The sequence below is a fragment of the Muntiacus reevesi genome, chromosome 5 (assembly GCF_963930625.1).
Source record: "Muntiacus reevesi chromosome 5, mMunRee1.1, whole genome shotgun sequence".
Lineage (NCBI taxonomy): Eukaryota > Metazoa > Chordata > Mammalia > Artiodactyla > Cervidae > Muntiacus > Muntiacus reevesi.
Genome location: NC_089253.1, coordinates 101,917,350 through 101,933,364, shown reverse-complemented (window position 1 = coordinate 101,933,364; position 16,015 = coordinate 101,917,350). Strand labels below are relative to the sequence as shown.

The 16,015-nt window shown below is 40.1% G+C and overlaps 1 protein-coding gene across 1 annotated transcript; it reads right to left on the bottom strand.

Moving 5' to 3' along the window:
* Positions 1-1,888: 1,888 nt before the first annotated feature.
* Positions 1,889-13,041, bottom strand: CACYBP (calcyclin binding protein). The gene is made up of 6 exons (XM_065936102.1): positions 12,807-13,041; positions 8,489-8,708; positions 5,523-5,619; positions 5,192-5,291; positions 3,825-3,922; positions 1,889-2,456 (listed from the first exon to the last, which is right to left on the bottom strand). Exons 1-6 carry the CDS (start codon positions 12,825-12,827, stop codon positions 2,300-2,302), a joined length of 693 nt encoding a protein of 230 aa, XP_065792174.1. The 5' UTR covers positions 12,828-13,041; the 3' UTR covers positions 1,889-2,299.
* Between the last annotated feature and the right edge of the window lie 2,974 nt (positions 13,042-16,015).

Sequence of the window (16,015 nt, the reverse complement as noted above, 5' to 3'; positions counted from 1 at the left end):
ATCCTTTATCAGCTTATTATATATAGTTTTCAGCGTGTATTTCACTTTCTTCATTAGATTCATTCCTGAAGTGAAAATCGCTCGGTCCTGTCCAACTCTTTGCGACCCCATGGACCATACAGTCCGTGGAATTCTCCAAGCCAGAGTACTGCCTTCACCAGGCAATCTTTCCAACTGGAGATCAAACCCAAGTCTCTCGCATTGCAGGCTCTTTACCAGCTGAGCCACCAAGTTCATTCCTAAGGTACTTTGTTTTGATCATGATTTTTAAAAACTGAAATGTAGTTGACTTATTCAGTAATGTTTCAGGTGTACCACAGTGATTCAGCTATACATACACACACATATATATGTATTTTTTCAGATTCTCTTCCATGATAGGTTTTTATAAAATACTGTACAATTCCCTTCACTTGGGCTAGGAAGTGCAGAGAGGTGGCCTGAGCCTCCGTGCTGATCTCTTTTCCCTGCCTGCTACAACCTAGGTGTTGTACCCTCCTTTGAGCCTCTGAGGCTTTCTTTCCCAGCTGACCTTCCAGCTGGTGAAGGATCCCAGGGTGAGGAAACCTGTCACAGCTCACAGGCACAGGTCTCACTCTGATTCTTGTTTCATCCTACCCAGCTATGTGGTGATATTTCTTGCCACTTTGGTTCTATGAGCTCTTTTGCCAATGTTCAGTGGGCATTTGGTGAGAATTATTCTTTAGGTGAGTGTGTTTTTCTTGTATTTGTATGAGGTGAGTTCCACATACTTTTATTCTGCCATCTTGATCTGTCCCCAGGTTTTTAGGTTTTAAATTCTTAAATTCCAGGTGGTCAAAACAATGGAAAAAGGTACATTCACAGGATTGCTCCCATCCCATCTGTTTTCTTTCCCTATTGGTGGCCATTTTTATTAGTTTTTTCTTCCATTGTCTATTTACATGCAAATATATATATTATGTATTCACATTTCTCACCCTTGCTGACAGTAAGGTAAGTTTAACAGAAACATTCTGCACTTTGCTTTTCCATTTACTGTATCCTGGTTGATCACTGTATATCAGTATATGGAAACAATCTTCATTTTTTGGTGACTATCAGTACTTTCTGTGTAGATGTTTCAAAGTACTAGTTTACTCATCCACTCCCCTGTGAATTGACATTTGGGTGTCTCTGATCTTGTGTATACCTCAGTATCACTCCAAATTTTTGCCAGGGTTATCTTTGGGAAAGGGCCTAGTAGAATTGAGGATACATACATATATAATTCTAGTAAATACTACCAAGTATTCCTCTATACAAGTTTTAAGTTTCTCAACCTCTTTATTCCATTACCATGTATGTATTGACCCATACTGTAACAGTTAGTATGTTTTAGACTGTTTTAAAATTATATTTCTCTTCTGAACAAGGTATTTTTGTATGTTAAAGGTCACTTACATTCCTTTTTATAAGGAAATGTTAATAATTTTAGAATTCTTTCAATGTTTTTTGTTATTGTGAGGGATTTGCATCTTGCTCTTGTCATTTTAGGAGGAATAATAACCTTTAAATAAATACCCCTAAAAACCTGACATTTCTGACATACTCTTGGACAGAACAGCTTTACTAACTTTACTGAGCATAAAATACATGGATTTGCACATTTATTGTTGCTTTAGGGTTACTGTTTTTATAAGACATCTATCTGATCCATAGCAAAACTTCCTTGTTAGTACCATACAAATGTGTTTGTCTATTATGTTTAGATTTAGTTCTAATTTATTCATAAATGTATTTAAGCCTAGAGAAATATTTGTGATTAGATTATTAGGCCATGGTGATACATGCTATATGCATTACTTAAACTGTGGGAATAAAGCAATCAACCTCTATAACCACCTTAAAACACAGGTACAAATTTGCATTTTATGTAAAAATTCAGGCTTTATTTCTACTTATTCTTACACTGGTGGGAGCTGATGTCAGGAACTGAAAGGCAAGCACGAACTTTGTTTTCTACCTCTTAGCTGAACAATAATACACACAATGTGGCATTTTCATTAGGCAAGACTTGCTTTTTTACATTTCACACCAGAATACATTACTCTTCTTGAATAAAATGACCTGGTACCTAAAGAAACCATCCGTGGAGGAAATGTTTAACAAGCGAATTTTATTTAAATTAAATCCTCCAGCAGGAAGTGGAGAATTCATTGCCTTTACTTAGAAGAAGGCTGTGTAAGTAGTTATATGTCAGATTTGTGCAGCTCAGCAACATTTCCTTATTGGAAACATCATTTTTCCACATCACAGTTCCCGAAAAGACTTTAAAGTCTCAGAAGTCTGTATCTCCTTTGGCTTGCTTTTCTCTTGATTCCACCCAGGCTTTATTAATGGTTCTCTTCATATCATCATCTCCATCTTCATAAATTTTCTTTAGAACATTCATTAATCCCTCACTAGGATCTGTTTCAGTGTCATAGGAGGGCTTTCTATTAAAAAAAAAATACACAATGAAGAGTGGAGGAATATATATATATTTTATACTTTACGATTACTAAGTACAGAGAGACAAATGAGGCTGTAGGAAGTACATAAGTTTAGAGTCAGTATCCTAAAAGAATCAAAACATGCACAAATCTAAGACAATATACACCCACACTTAGGTAAGTAATCATTTACCTTTCTGAACTGTTTTAATGTTTTAAAACTATGTTTCCTCATGTAATTTGAAATTTTCATTGAGAGAAAAATAAACATACACTGTAACACATAGACACATACTGAAGCACATATATATTTTAATTAGAAAAGCCTTCCTTGTAAGACTGAAATACAGGCGTCTTGAGCTTGGTGGTATAAAAGCACACTTCTAGTTCAATCAGTGTGCAGCCTGGGCCCATTAACTTTTCCACTCACCTCATTAAGTGCCAGATTCTTGGGATACAGTAAGACAGGTTCCTATATTCAGGTGATCCATTCTAGATTTAAAAGCAATTCCACGGATAATGCCTAACCTTAGCCAACCACAACCGAAATGCCCAGTGGCTATGGGAAGGGGGAGTGAGAGATGTGGATGGTTAATTGACTCAATGTAGTACATTACCCCTGCAGGAAAACAAGAGGAATGTTTGACCTAGAATGGAAGTAGCTCTGAATAAACATTTTTTTCAGAATAGCCATTACTAAGTAGGATAAAAATATTCTCTTTTTCACTCTATACCAGTGGTGGTGGTGGTGGTGGTGTAGTCGCTAAGTTGTGTCTGACTCTTGCAACCCCATGGACTGTAGCCCGCCAGGCTCCTCTGTCCACGGAATTTTCCAGGCAAGAATACTGGAGTGGATTGCCATTTCCTTCTCCAGGGGATCTTTCCAACCCAGGAATCAAACCCAGGTCTCCTGCATTGCAGGCAGATTCTTTACCAACTGAGCTACGAGGGATGCCCACCAGTGATAGTGAAATTCTAATTATATAACAGAAACTTGTGGAACTCAAAAACTGTATATGGGAATCTGGGCTACTCTGTAACTACTGAAGTGCAATCTCTCAGAATGAACAGAGTTATCTGTATAGAAGCACCACAGCCGAGGGGTAAGAGCTGGCACAAAACCACCAACCCAAGAACAAAGACCTCCTTCAGAAGCAACCTGCCAGACGCATGCCGTCTTCTGGTGCCCTCTGACAAGCTGAAGCAGATGTGAGATAACTGGGTTGGTTAGTCAGAGGACATTAGAAGGTAAGGGGTCAAATTATATAGACTATAATACAAATATAATATAAATTACAGACTATTATCAATGAAAATCTATAATCCTAGCAAAAAAAATTATAATTCTCAAAGAAATGAAAGTAGACTCACTCTTTCTCTTTGCATTCTTTTTCAACCTGAGTCAGGTAGTCCCACCGTGTGTTTTCTGCTTTCTTTCTACATAAGATAAGAACTGTATCTGTCTTGACCTAGGAAAAAAGTAGAAAACAGGTACAACTTAGAACACATGGTGATAAGCATGAATATTTAGAATATAACTACTTATTCAATTACTTGAGTTACTGTTATGTACAGGACCTGTTTAGGTGTTAGTAATAGTTTTATAAATAGGCTGGAGTCTGAAGACTCATGGAGAAATGAAATCATACACAAGTAAAACTGGAATACCTTCAAAAAGTAGGTGCTATCAAAGTAAAGAGGGTATTAATGGGACTGGGGAGAGTAAAGAGGGTATTAGTGGGAACTAAGGAAGGAACTTTACTCAGAAAGCCTTTCAGAGGTGAAATGAGCTGTGGCCCAAGATCTAGCAAAAGAGGGCCTTCCAGGGAGTTGACACAGCAAGGAGAAAGGTTCCAAGAAGGGATGATTTTGGTATATTTTAAAATGAGGAATGCTGGATTTTGATGACTGAAGGACAGAATAATATGTACCAGCAGTCAAAGTCATGCAGAAAATCATATCAGGCAGTACTGGTTAAGAAGTGTGGAAGGTGAGTATGCAAAAAGAGCAAGAATATACCACCCTTTCGACAAATATTCATACGACTGGAGGGGTTCTTTGAGTACCACCTTCAACTATGCCATCAGTGGACAAAGAAAGGAGCAGTGAGCCGTAAGCTAGTCATTAAACTACATTCTAATGTTACCTTTCAGCTGCTACGTAACTATATAAACACAGCAGAATGGCACATCTACATACCAGAGGCATTAAACTTCATTTATTTAAATTAGGTAGAGAAGAGAGATTATATGAATCAGTGAAAAATATTTTCAAAGATACTTTATTTCAATTTTGTGAAACAAACTTTATTGCCACTGTACAAATGAGAAAACCGAGGTACAAAGTGATGAAGTGAGCTGCCAAAGGTCACAATAAGTGATAAACCTGGCATTAAAACCCAAGTCTCATTCTTAACTATTTTCTGTTTGTTCAATACCCTCCTGATTCTAATGCAGTATTCTTATAATCTACTTTTCTTGAGTAGGAACTGGCAAACTTTTTCTGTGAGGAGCTACTAGATAAATCTAACATTTAAGGCTTTGTGGGCCACACGGTGTGCTGTAGCTGCTTAAACTCGTCATTGTAGTACAAAGCAGCCACGGACAACACGTACACAGGTGAGCATGGGTATGGCCAAATAAAACTTTATTTAAAAAACAAGCAGCAGGATAAGTTAATTCCAGTTCGTCTTCATTTCATAAGATGTCACAATATTATGACCAAAAATGTAAACTTACCTTTTTTGAACTGCCTTCCACAGAGATGGGTTTCAAGAGATTGTTCACAATCATGGAGTAACTCTTTCCATTTAGGTTCTTTACCAAAAGATCAAATGACCTACAACACAATAGTGAGTACATTATCTTTCTCGTTCTATAAAAGGTGATAATCAGTTCCTGTGGGAAAAAAGCCACAGTTCTATTTTAGGATGTGCGTTTGACCATCTCAGAGCAGAAGACTCAACTTTTAAAGTGGATGTAAAGGATAATTAATACTCAAGCAGAATTTTAGGAACTGCAAAGGAAAGGACCCATTATAAAGCAATCTTCTCCACTGTTGAGAACTCACCTCTCTGTGAAATTCACCTGCACACTCTCAGCAGGCACTTGATGAACTCCAGGTAAGGTAATGTAGATTTTCACAAACTTATCTGACTGGTCCCATCCTGGTAACAATAACAACAGAAAACAACAGGAGTAAAGCCTGATACTATCTCTGGAACAGCAAATGCATATAGCTCATAAAAAAAAAATTCAGATAAAAATCTACTAATAGAAACATGAAATAAAAATTTAAGGATTTTTTTACATGGAAAAATTGAGCTTCAAAGCAGCTAAGTAATCGACCCAAAGTTAGGCACCTAGCTAGTGATATATAACATGGACTCAAATCCAGATTTACTTGAACACAAAACCAGTGTTTTTTATTCCTTCGAATAAGGAATAGGATACTATCTAATTTATTTAATTTATTTAACTATCTAGTTCATTTAACTATCTAACTAATAAAATGTATTTACATTCCTAAAGAACAGCTCATTTCCCTGTTTTATGGAAATAATTTTGTTCTAAGTATTGATAATCTCCACTAAGCTAGACGGCTAAACATCAGTTTTGTCTAATCAGTATTATCTAATTCTATAATCATATCCACTTCTCTAAGCAGTTCAACAAATGCAATCCTAGCTTCCTCAATCCTTCACTGATAAAGCAGAATATAAATTTAGAGTCATATTCATCCAAATACACCAAATCTGACTAACCTAACAACATCTAAAATACGTTATTTCAGTATGTATTATCAAACTATCTAGTCTCTAACCTAGATGAATTGTTTACAGAAAACACACAAACATCACATAAAAAGCATGTTACATAACAAAATGTATTTTTATGTATTTATTGTATACTATATATATGACATCTTCTTACCTGGTCCAGTAGAATAGAAATGCAGTGTTTTTAAAAAAAAAAAAAAAAAAATGTGCTAGAGGGTTCTGGAGAACTTCATTTAGTTTGTTCCCATCCATTCAACCCATCCTCCACACTGACAACAATTTCTCCCTAAACACAAACCTAGATTTCTAGTTAAGATGCCATAACCCTACCACCTTCAGGCCAGTTTTCTATAGTCAAAGAAGTACTTAGCATATTTCCTACAGTACTGCAGCACATCACTTAAACTGTTTTTTGCTATGACAATACTCAAAACACATGATGACCTTCATATCTCTTTATGTCCATTGCTCATAGAATTCTTTTTTCTTCACAGTTGCTGAACCCACCTTTTAAACTGAGATGTTTCTTCTAATTCTCCCTGACTCTTACCTTATCAGCTACAGTCTCATAAAACTTTAAAGCTTTATTCGGTTAAACAAGTATTTATTAAGTACTTACTATGTGCTAAATATTGAGAGCACAAAGTAAAAAAGATTATCCCTGCCTTCATGAGAGCTCATCTGTATTGCTTCCAAAGTAAAGCCTACAGTCAACTAAGGAAAAATGGTATTATGACGTTGTTATGGTACCAGGTTTATGTCTATGTCCCAAACACACCATGAGCAGGGACTGGGTCTTGCTCACTGTTGTGTATTCACAAGTCCAAGTACAATATAAGATATTAGATGCTCCGAAATGTTTTTTGAATTTAATTGGATTCCCTTCCACAGTTAATATGGGTGGTTGTTTGGCAAAGTGAAATAGGACACAGGAAGACAAAAAGCTGTCCACATATATGAAACTATATGAAACATATATGAAACTTCATCAAAAAATCTACAAACAACAAATGCTGGAGAATGTAAGGAGAAAAGGGAACCCTCCTACGCTGTTGGTGGGAATGTAGTTGGTGTAGTTGCAATGGAGAACAGTCTGGAGGTTCCTTAAAGTAAAAACAGAATTACCATATGATCCAGCAATCTCACTTCTGGGCATACACCCAGAGAAAACCATAATTCAAAAGATACATGCATCCCAATGTTCACTGATGCACTGTTTGTAACAGCCAGGACATGGAAGGAACCTAGATATCCATCTAGAGGAATGAATCAAGAAGAGTGGTACATATATACAATGGAATGTTACTCAGCATAAATAGGAACAAAATTGTGCCATTTGCAGAGATGTGAATGGACCAAGAGATTGTCTTAGAGTGAAGTGAGTCAGCAAGAGAAAAACGGTATAGGTGAACTTATCTGCAAAGTAAAAATAAGACACACAAACATAGAGAACACACACGGATACCAGGGGTGAATGGGGTGGTGGTGGTGGGATGGATTGGGATTCACATATATACACTGCTGTGTATAAAACAGAGAAACTAATAAGTACAGGGAACTCGACTCAGTGCTCTGTGGTGACCTAAATGGGAAGGAAATCCAAAAAGAGGAGACCTAAGTCCACCCAGAGCCGATTCACGGTGCTGTACAACAGAAACTACAACTCTAAGGCAGCGATACTCCAGTAAAAGATACACATGGAAACTCAGCAAATCTAAAGAAAAGTGTATACACACACGGGAGTTTTTTAAATACATAGCAAGCTAACATGTATCAATATATCACATTACTATTACCAATGAGTTGGAAATACTGAATGCTTACAATTTTATGGTAAAACAAACAAGTATTGAATAATGCTTACTTCAGTTTAAAATTGTACATGTGTTTTATTGGGACATGAAATATATTCCTTATAAAATATTGTATTCTAAACAGTATTATGGTTATTACTGGAGTATCTCTGGGTAGTAGAATTACTATTATTTTCTCCTTCATGTTTTTTCTATTATCCAAATTTTCTTTGATAAACACATACAGACACAAAGCTGAGTCCATATATACTGAATATATCTCAGAATAGGTTCCTTTTTAATCTCTTAAAAACCATTTTATTAAATAAGAGCTGACGGGTCCTCTATTTCGAATCACCAAAAACACTCAAAACTTTTCAAAAATGATTTTGTTAGTCTCTACTGAAGAACAGGCCTCCTCAGAGGCAGAAAGAGCTGGATGTGATGTGAGGGACAAGCCATACCGTAATTACTGATTTTCACTGTATATCCTGTTGTAATAGGAGCAACCACAGCAGCTGGCTTCTCATTTTCTGTAAGTTCTGCTTTCCTCTGTGATTTCTGCTGCATCTTATTCTTCATTTCTGTCTCAATCTTGGATTTTTCAGCTATCAGGGCATCACGTACTCTTTTCCTAGTGGCTTTTTCCAGCAGCACCTTCACCTCTTCTAGATCTTTCTGGAGCTGTGTTAAAATAAGAGATAAATTAGATATGATAAACAAGATAATCTGATATTATGCATATTGATCACTTCAACTCACTCAACTAAGAGCTAAGAATAAAAGAGAGGGTCACTTAAATTTTCCAGGATTGGTAGCAACTAGGAGTCTTTCCTCCAGCCTACTGAATTATAAATAACTCAAGCTCCCTTTCTTTTAAAAAGGAAAACTTAGAATGAACAATAGGTAATCAAGCCAAATTTTTCCAGTTTGGTAGACTGTTTGCTATCTGCCTTTGTTTTAAAAAATTTACAAGATACGTTTGTGATTTATAAGTATTTTCTGATAAGATGAATAAATTCAACAAAAAGGGATTCATGGATTTCATTGTAACATGCAGTCCTATCATCAGATATTAGGAATTTTTTAAATATTAAAATAAATGAGTACATGATAAGCATGGTGAAATGGTACAGCTACTTGACTGAGGTAATCCTCTGCTTTCCAATAATGATTGGTCCTCAATGATCTTCCCACCCCAAATAGTATAAATAGAAAAGTTTACTATTTTAAGACCAAAGATAAAAAAAGACATTTTCTTCTAATTAGTTGTCTGATTCTAAAGCTCCTGGTTAATTTTACCATCGTAAGTCTGGGACTTGGTTGCACAGTAGAGGGGAAAAACCTGGGCAAACAATCCAACACACTCCTGATCACTGAAAATGCCACCTGTTTTTTCTTCATGGCCTACCCAAGTCTATTTCTATTTCTTTCTAGAGAAAGACCAAGACACTGTTAAAAAATTAATGGGCTTAAAAACTTTTTCCCACTTATCCTTTGACCTACTGCAAATGCACGAGATCTTTATAAACAAGGGATTCGTTTTTGTTAAAATGACTTTACATTCTCACTTGATACTAGCAATTTGACAGGAAGACTGACATTATAGCCAGGATCATGTAAGGTTCAATGTAAAAATATTTAAATGCTTGATAACTTGGTATAATATCCAAAGTACAGCCTGAAAGTGTTTCTTACGAGTCTTAGAAAATGCAAAGACTTTCTGCATTTTTCTGTATGAATGCCTTTTACCTCAGGTCTTTTATCTCATTTAACTCAGATGCCCTTGTTTCACCTATCTGTAACTAACTTGGTATAAAAAGTCCAACTGTGCCCATGCTCCTGTCCAAATTCTATCCCTGCCTCCCAAACCTCATGTTACTAAGACAAAAATTGCAAACTCACCTTTTAAGCATAGCACCAAGTTCCTTTTAGTTCAAATCAATCTTTTCTGTTATGGTTTTAAAAATTCACATCGTAATAACAAGATGACAAAACAATTAAAATGCACGATGAGTATATTCTGTTTTCAGAGTAAGGACTTAACAAATGAAAATGTATAGTCTAAACAAAAGAGGTTTTACTTCTTGACTGAAATAAGAATCCTTCTTCCAGAAGAAAAAGAAACTGAGAATTATGCAAGAGATCCCTAAACCCTCTCTACAGCCAGTCTAACTCTATAGTACTACAAAAATAAGATATCCACTCAAAGTCTGAAGCAACTTACCGCAGGTCTGCTGAAGGTAATTCCTCAGTTCTCTGTTATTTGCAGAGATCTGACCAGTAAAACTGATCCCTTGGGACTTTTCCTGCACACATACCTTAGGTACATACAGCATTTCTTACCTAATTTGTCTAATATTCATTTGTTTTCCTTATGCAAAATCACATCTCCCTTTTATCCTTCTTCATAAACGTAGTCTTTTATTTCCAGATTCTTCACCAGGAAGCGTTAAAACCAAAGTGCCTCAAAATAGGCAAAGGATTTGCGCAGACATTTCTTCAAAGACACAAATGGCCACCGAGCGCAGCAAAGGATGCTTAACATCAGTAAGCAAACACATTAAGTCCACTTCACATCCACTAGGATGACTAACAACAAACTCCGGCAGACAAGTGCTGTTGAGGATGTGCAGACATTGAAACCTCCATACACTGTTTGTGGCAATGTAAAATGGGGCACTTTGGAAAGGAGTTCAGCCGTTTCTTAAAGCTAGTTACCAGTCGACCCTACAATTCCACTCCCAGATATATACCGAGAGATTTGAAAACCATGTATCCATATAAAAAGCTGTGCACAAGTATTCAGGGCAACAACGTTCTAGGGGCCCAGAGAGTGAAATCATCCAAGGGTCTATCAATTTATGAATAAAGAAAATGTGGTATATCCAAACAAAAGAATACTATTCAGCCATATAAAGAAATACATGCTTCACCAAGGAATGAACTTGAAAACAATATGCTAAGTAAAAGAAGCCAAAAAGCAAACAGTCATGTACTGTAACATTCCACTTATATGAAATGCTTAGAATAGGCAAATCCATAGAGACACAACTAGACTGCTGGGTGCTGGCGGGGAGTAATGGGAAGTGACGGCTTAATGGCTGCTTGATAGATTTCTCTGAGGGCTGAAAAATTATACAGTGTTGATGACTGCACAACACAGTGAACATACTAAAAAGCACTGCCCTGTACACTTGAAAATGGTTAAAACCTGTGAGTTTTATCTCAAACAAAACCAAAAATCCAAAGTGTCCCTAAATGTATACACTGCAATTAGAAAGCTCCCTACTTTGAAGATGACTAATACTGAACTATCCATATGTACGACTGTAAAGCCACTTCCTTATGGACCATAAAGGCGGCTGAGCACCGAAGCCTGTTGCGTTCCAACGGTGGTGTTGGAGAAGAATCTTGAGTCCCTTGGACTGCAAGATCAAACCAGTCAATCCTAAAGAAAATCAATCCTGAATATTCATGAAGGACTGACGCTGAAGTTCCAATACTTTGGCCACCTGATGTGAAGAACTGACTCATTGGAAAAGACCCTGATGCTGGGAAAGATTGAGGGTAAGGAAAAGGGGACAATAGAAGACAAGATGGTTGGATGGCATCACCGACTCGATGGACATGAGTCTGAGCAAGCTCCAGCCAGGAGCTGGTGATGGACAGGGAAGCCTGGCATGCTGCAGTCCATGGGGTCCCAAAGAGTCCGACACGACTGAGCGACTGAACAACAAAAAAGCCACTTTAGATACACTTTCCTCCGGGCACAAGGTACCATCAGGCCTATATTTAACACATAACAAACTTGTGGCAAGTTACCTAGAATAACACACACATGCGGGTTTTCTTCATTAACAGCAAATTTTCAGAATCACGTAAGTCAAGTGTGAGATTTCCCAGTCTTGCTCATATTAATCAGAAGATTTCCAAAGAACAAATCTAGTCAGTGGATACTCAACACTTTACCGTGAATAACAGTATTAACATCTTAAGTCAGTAAAAGAGCAATGCAAGTTTGATTCCCATTCTGTAACTGCGCAGTCACCAAAAAACCTGCCTCTGTTCAGTTTACAGGGCTTAAAAGAGAAAAAGCTATTTATCACTACCAAGTTTCAACTAACTTTCCAGTTTATTTATTTTTTAAAACACCTATAGCAGATTGCTGTTTTGCCAAGCACTGTTTTGAACATTTATAGCTCTTGGTCTTTACGACTCCATGAAATGGATACTACTGTGGCCCACAGAAGCACCATAACTTGTCCAAAGTGTGTGCAGAGAAAACATGACTAAGACATTTAAGTGCTAGGACCGAAAATTTCCCATTTCCAACCGCCCTCTAATATGGAACAACAGTTTTTGCAATCAGCCGTAATTTAACCAAGCTTCACGTCCTCAGGCTAGTGTAACGCGAGCGGAGGAGCCTGAGAACAACGTGAAGGTGACCAGCCCTCAGGCCCACCAGCGCACATACCTGCCACCGGGAACCCCAACACATCTCCCGCTCACCCACACCCAGCTGGGGAGGCGTCGGAAGGCAACTTTCCGGGGGCTAGCGGAGGCCCCGAGGCCCGCAGCAGCCGAGTCGGCACCGAGGCCGCTTCGGTTGGGCGGGTGGGAGGCCAGGCGGGAAGGGCGGGAACCCGAGGACGCAGGCGGGCGGCCCGACTGGCAGGTGCCGCCGGCGGCCGAAGGGCAGCTCGGCACGGGAAACGGGCGGGAGACGGAGCCGAAAGCTCCAGCAAGGCCGAGGGAGGAAAATGGGGCCGAACTCCTTACCTCTTCCAAAGCTGAAGACATGGTCGGGTTGCTTCAGGCAAGGCCCGGGCTGCAGCGGCGTAGGACGGAGAACGGGAACCGCCGCACCGAGCGCTCTCACCGCGAGCGCAGACAACACCGGCACGAGTAGCGGCGGACGCAGCTTGCGAGCACACCTGACCCTGCGCGAGATTTCGGCCCGCCTCCCGCACGCGGCGCCTCTGGAACCTTCGCGAGTCCTTCGCCACCGCCCAACCAGCCTCAAGCACCGCCTACCGGGCTCGGCTCCGCCTCGCCTCTCCTGGCCCCGCCTCGCCTCTCCTGGCCCCGCCCCGCCCCACCCATCTCGTCTCTTAGCAACGCTCAACTCTCGCGATCATACCAGCAGTTCGAGAAGAGTAATGCCTCCACCTCCCAGCCCGGGAAACTCTACTGAGTATACTTTGACCCCGTTTGTCCCGCCCGCGCAGTCGCCGCTCCGAACTGCTGCCTTCCGTATGGTAATAACCATAACCCAACCCCGGAAATCTGCGGGGTCCAAACCGGAAATTGACAACAGAGTCGGTTGTTTCCGTGCGCTCTAGGACCCGGGGCCATCGAGGCGGCCATGTTGTGTAAGACTAATTTGTGAACTTGTACGAGGCCGAAAAAAAAAGGGGAGGAAAAGAAACCTATTTATGTTAAAGTGAGAAGGAACAAGAACGTTAACTGCAGAGTCCTGGAAAGAATAGTTTAATTTTCACTAGGTTTTGGTGCTCTGGAGACTTCACGACTTAGCGTGTACGTGGTTACGTCATCACGGACCGCGAGAGGATGTGGCGTTCCATTGGCCACGTGACAGGACCCGTTAGCTCGTCGGGGCAAGTAATATAGGTGAACCTGAAGACGTCACGATTTAGCGTGTACGACGTGGTGACGTCACTACGGACCAGGCGAGGAGGAGGAGGAGGGGTTGCACGTGACCCGGACCCGCGGTCGCAGCTCGGAGAGTAAGGGTAGTAATATATGGGTGTCTCCGTGGGCCCAGCGTTTGCGGTCTCGCAACCCACTCCAGTGTTCTTGCCTGGAAAACCCCGTGCACGGAGCTTGGCGGGCTATAATAGTTCATGGGGTTGCAGAGTCGGACGTGACTGAGCGACTCTTTTTTTACCCTTTCCCTCCGTACACCGTGGAAGCGCTTCCGTGGAGCCCTCACCGACCATTCTGCGAATCTCTAGTTGTCACCCAGGTTTGGAGTCGGTTTTAGTGAGCCTGTAGACCACAGATATCGACTTAGCGACTGAATAACATCGACCGTAGAAAATGTGAGCCAAGCTTTTCTGGGGATGCGTTCTGCTCTTGTTCTAGCTCCCGTTATCTCGCTTCCTAAGACCCTTAACTCTTTTCAGATTATTTTAGCTTTTGGCAGGCCGTCGAAAGCATAAACAATAACCTCTGAGAAGTCAAATAGCCCGCATTCAGTTTTAAAGTCGTCCGAGGTAGAGCTTAGAAACAGCAAGTGAAAGGAGGAAAAAGGAGTATAAACAGCAGGCGGACCATTATCATGGTCAAGAATGTGAAGGGCAGTACAAAAACAAATTACAGGTATGCACAGTGTGCACGAATTTTAAACCTGATGTTAAAGGTAGAGAAGCCAGGAGGAAGTCCTATCGTTTGGTTCCCTTTAAACGAAGTCTAAAACTGCGAGACATTAAAAATCCGGTTAGTCTTTCCTTAAGCGGGAGAGACAGTGACAGAAAGGAACCACAAGGGGGCTTTTGCGGTTCAAACAGTATTTTGTTTTCTTGCTGTGGATGCTGGTTACAGATGTGTTCACATTGTAAAAATTTCATTGAACTGTAATTTGCGTTTTCTTTTGTGTGTTCTAATGAGCTGTAGCCCGCAAGGCTCCCCTAACCGTGGAATTCTCCACGCGAGAATACTGGAGTAGATTGCTATTCCCTTCTCCGGGGGATCTTCCCGAACCAGGGATGGAACCCCAGGGTCTCCTGCATTGCAGGCAGATTCTTTATTGTTTGATCCACTAGGGAAGCAATGTAGTTAACTAAAAGCTATATTTAAGTAGGCCCAGGAGGGAATTTTCCCTGGATGATAGAAATGTTACACTGATATATGCCATTGTCAGAATTCATAGAACTAACTCCTAAAATCTGTAGGATTTTTCTTTTTTTTTTAGTTACATCTCAAGTTAAAAAAAAGCGTCTAGGGAATTCCTTAGTGCCCAATAGTTAGGACTTGTTTTTCACTGCTGAGGCCTGGGTTCAGTCCCTGGTCAGGGAACTAAGATTCCACAAGCCCTGAAGCACAGCCAAAACAAGTCTAACTGGAAACCTGGAATTCTTTAGGTACTTAAATAGGAATAAATATCCCATTTCACTGTGTGAGAAACTGACCTAACCCAGTGATTTTTAAATTTGCTGGATTATACACCTGGGGCAAATTCTCCCACCAGATAGCCTAAGGTCACAGTTTTAAATACCACCAGTTACCAGTGACTAGAAAATCTCTGCTCAGTTGCACCACTCCTCTGAGCTCCAGGCTCTGCCTCTGCTTGGATGTCTGATGAGCACATCAAATTCAGCTTATCTGAAAAACAAACCAACCAGGAAAAGAAAAAAAAAACACCTCTGGATTTCTCATCCTCACACCCCAGATCAGCTTTTCCAGTTATTCTCCTCTCTGTGAAGGTCACCTCATTCTCTTTGTGGCTCAGACCGAGGAGTCATACTTGAGTCTTCAGTTTCCTACAGTCTACATCCTTCAGTCTACATCCGTTCCTCTGCCAAGTCCTGGTGGCTTTCAAAGTATGTTGAGAATAAAACCACTTCTCACAACCTCCATTGCTACCACCCAAGACCAAGGCATGAGTATTTTGTCTGGACTGTTAGCCTCTTAGCTGGCTTCTCTGCTTTCCCACTGGGCCTTTACAGTTAGTTTTCCAGAGTAGCCAAGGTAATCTTTTTCAAATGATTAAAATCCAAACTCCTTACACAGCCTGGACTGTTCTACATGATCTTAAATTTCACCTTTGCGATCCCTTATCTGCCGGAACTCATCTCTCACCAGTCTCCCCTCGCCCTGATGACAACACTGGCATTTTTGTCATTCCTTGAATCCACTGAGTTTGTTCTCACCTCCAGGTCTGTGCTCTGTGCTTTCTTTCAGTATGGAATGGTTTTCCTCCAGATCATCACATAGCTTTTTCTGTCTTCCTTTTCTGCCAGCGCTTA

Coding starts and splice junctions, on each gene's coding strand:
- CACYBP (XM_065936102.1), bottom strand. CDS start 12,827: ATGTCTTCAGCTTTGGAAGAG. Junction 5,292..5,522: donor CAGGTGAATTTCACAGAGAG/GTGAGTTCTCAA, acceptor ATTGTGTTGTAG/GTCATTTGATCTTTTGGTAA. Junction 2,457..3,824: donor AAAGAATGCAAAGAGAAAGA/GTGAGTCTACTT, acceptor TTTTTTTAATAG/AAAGCCCTCCTATGACACTG.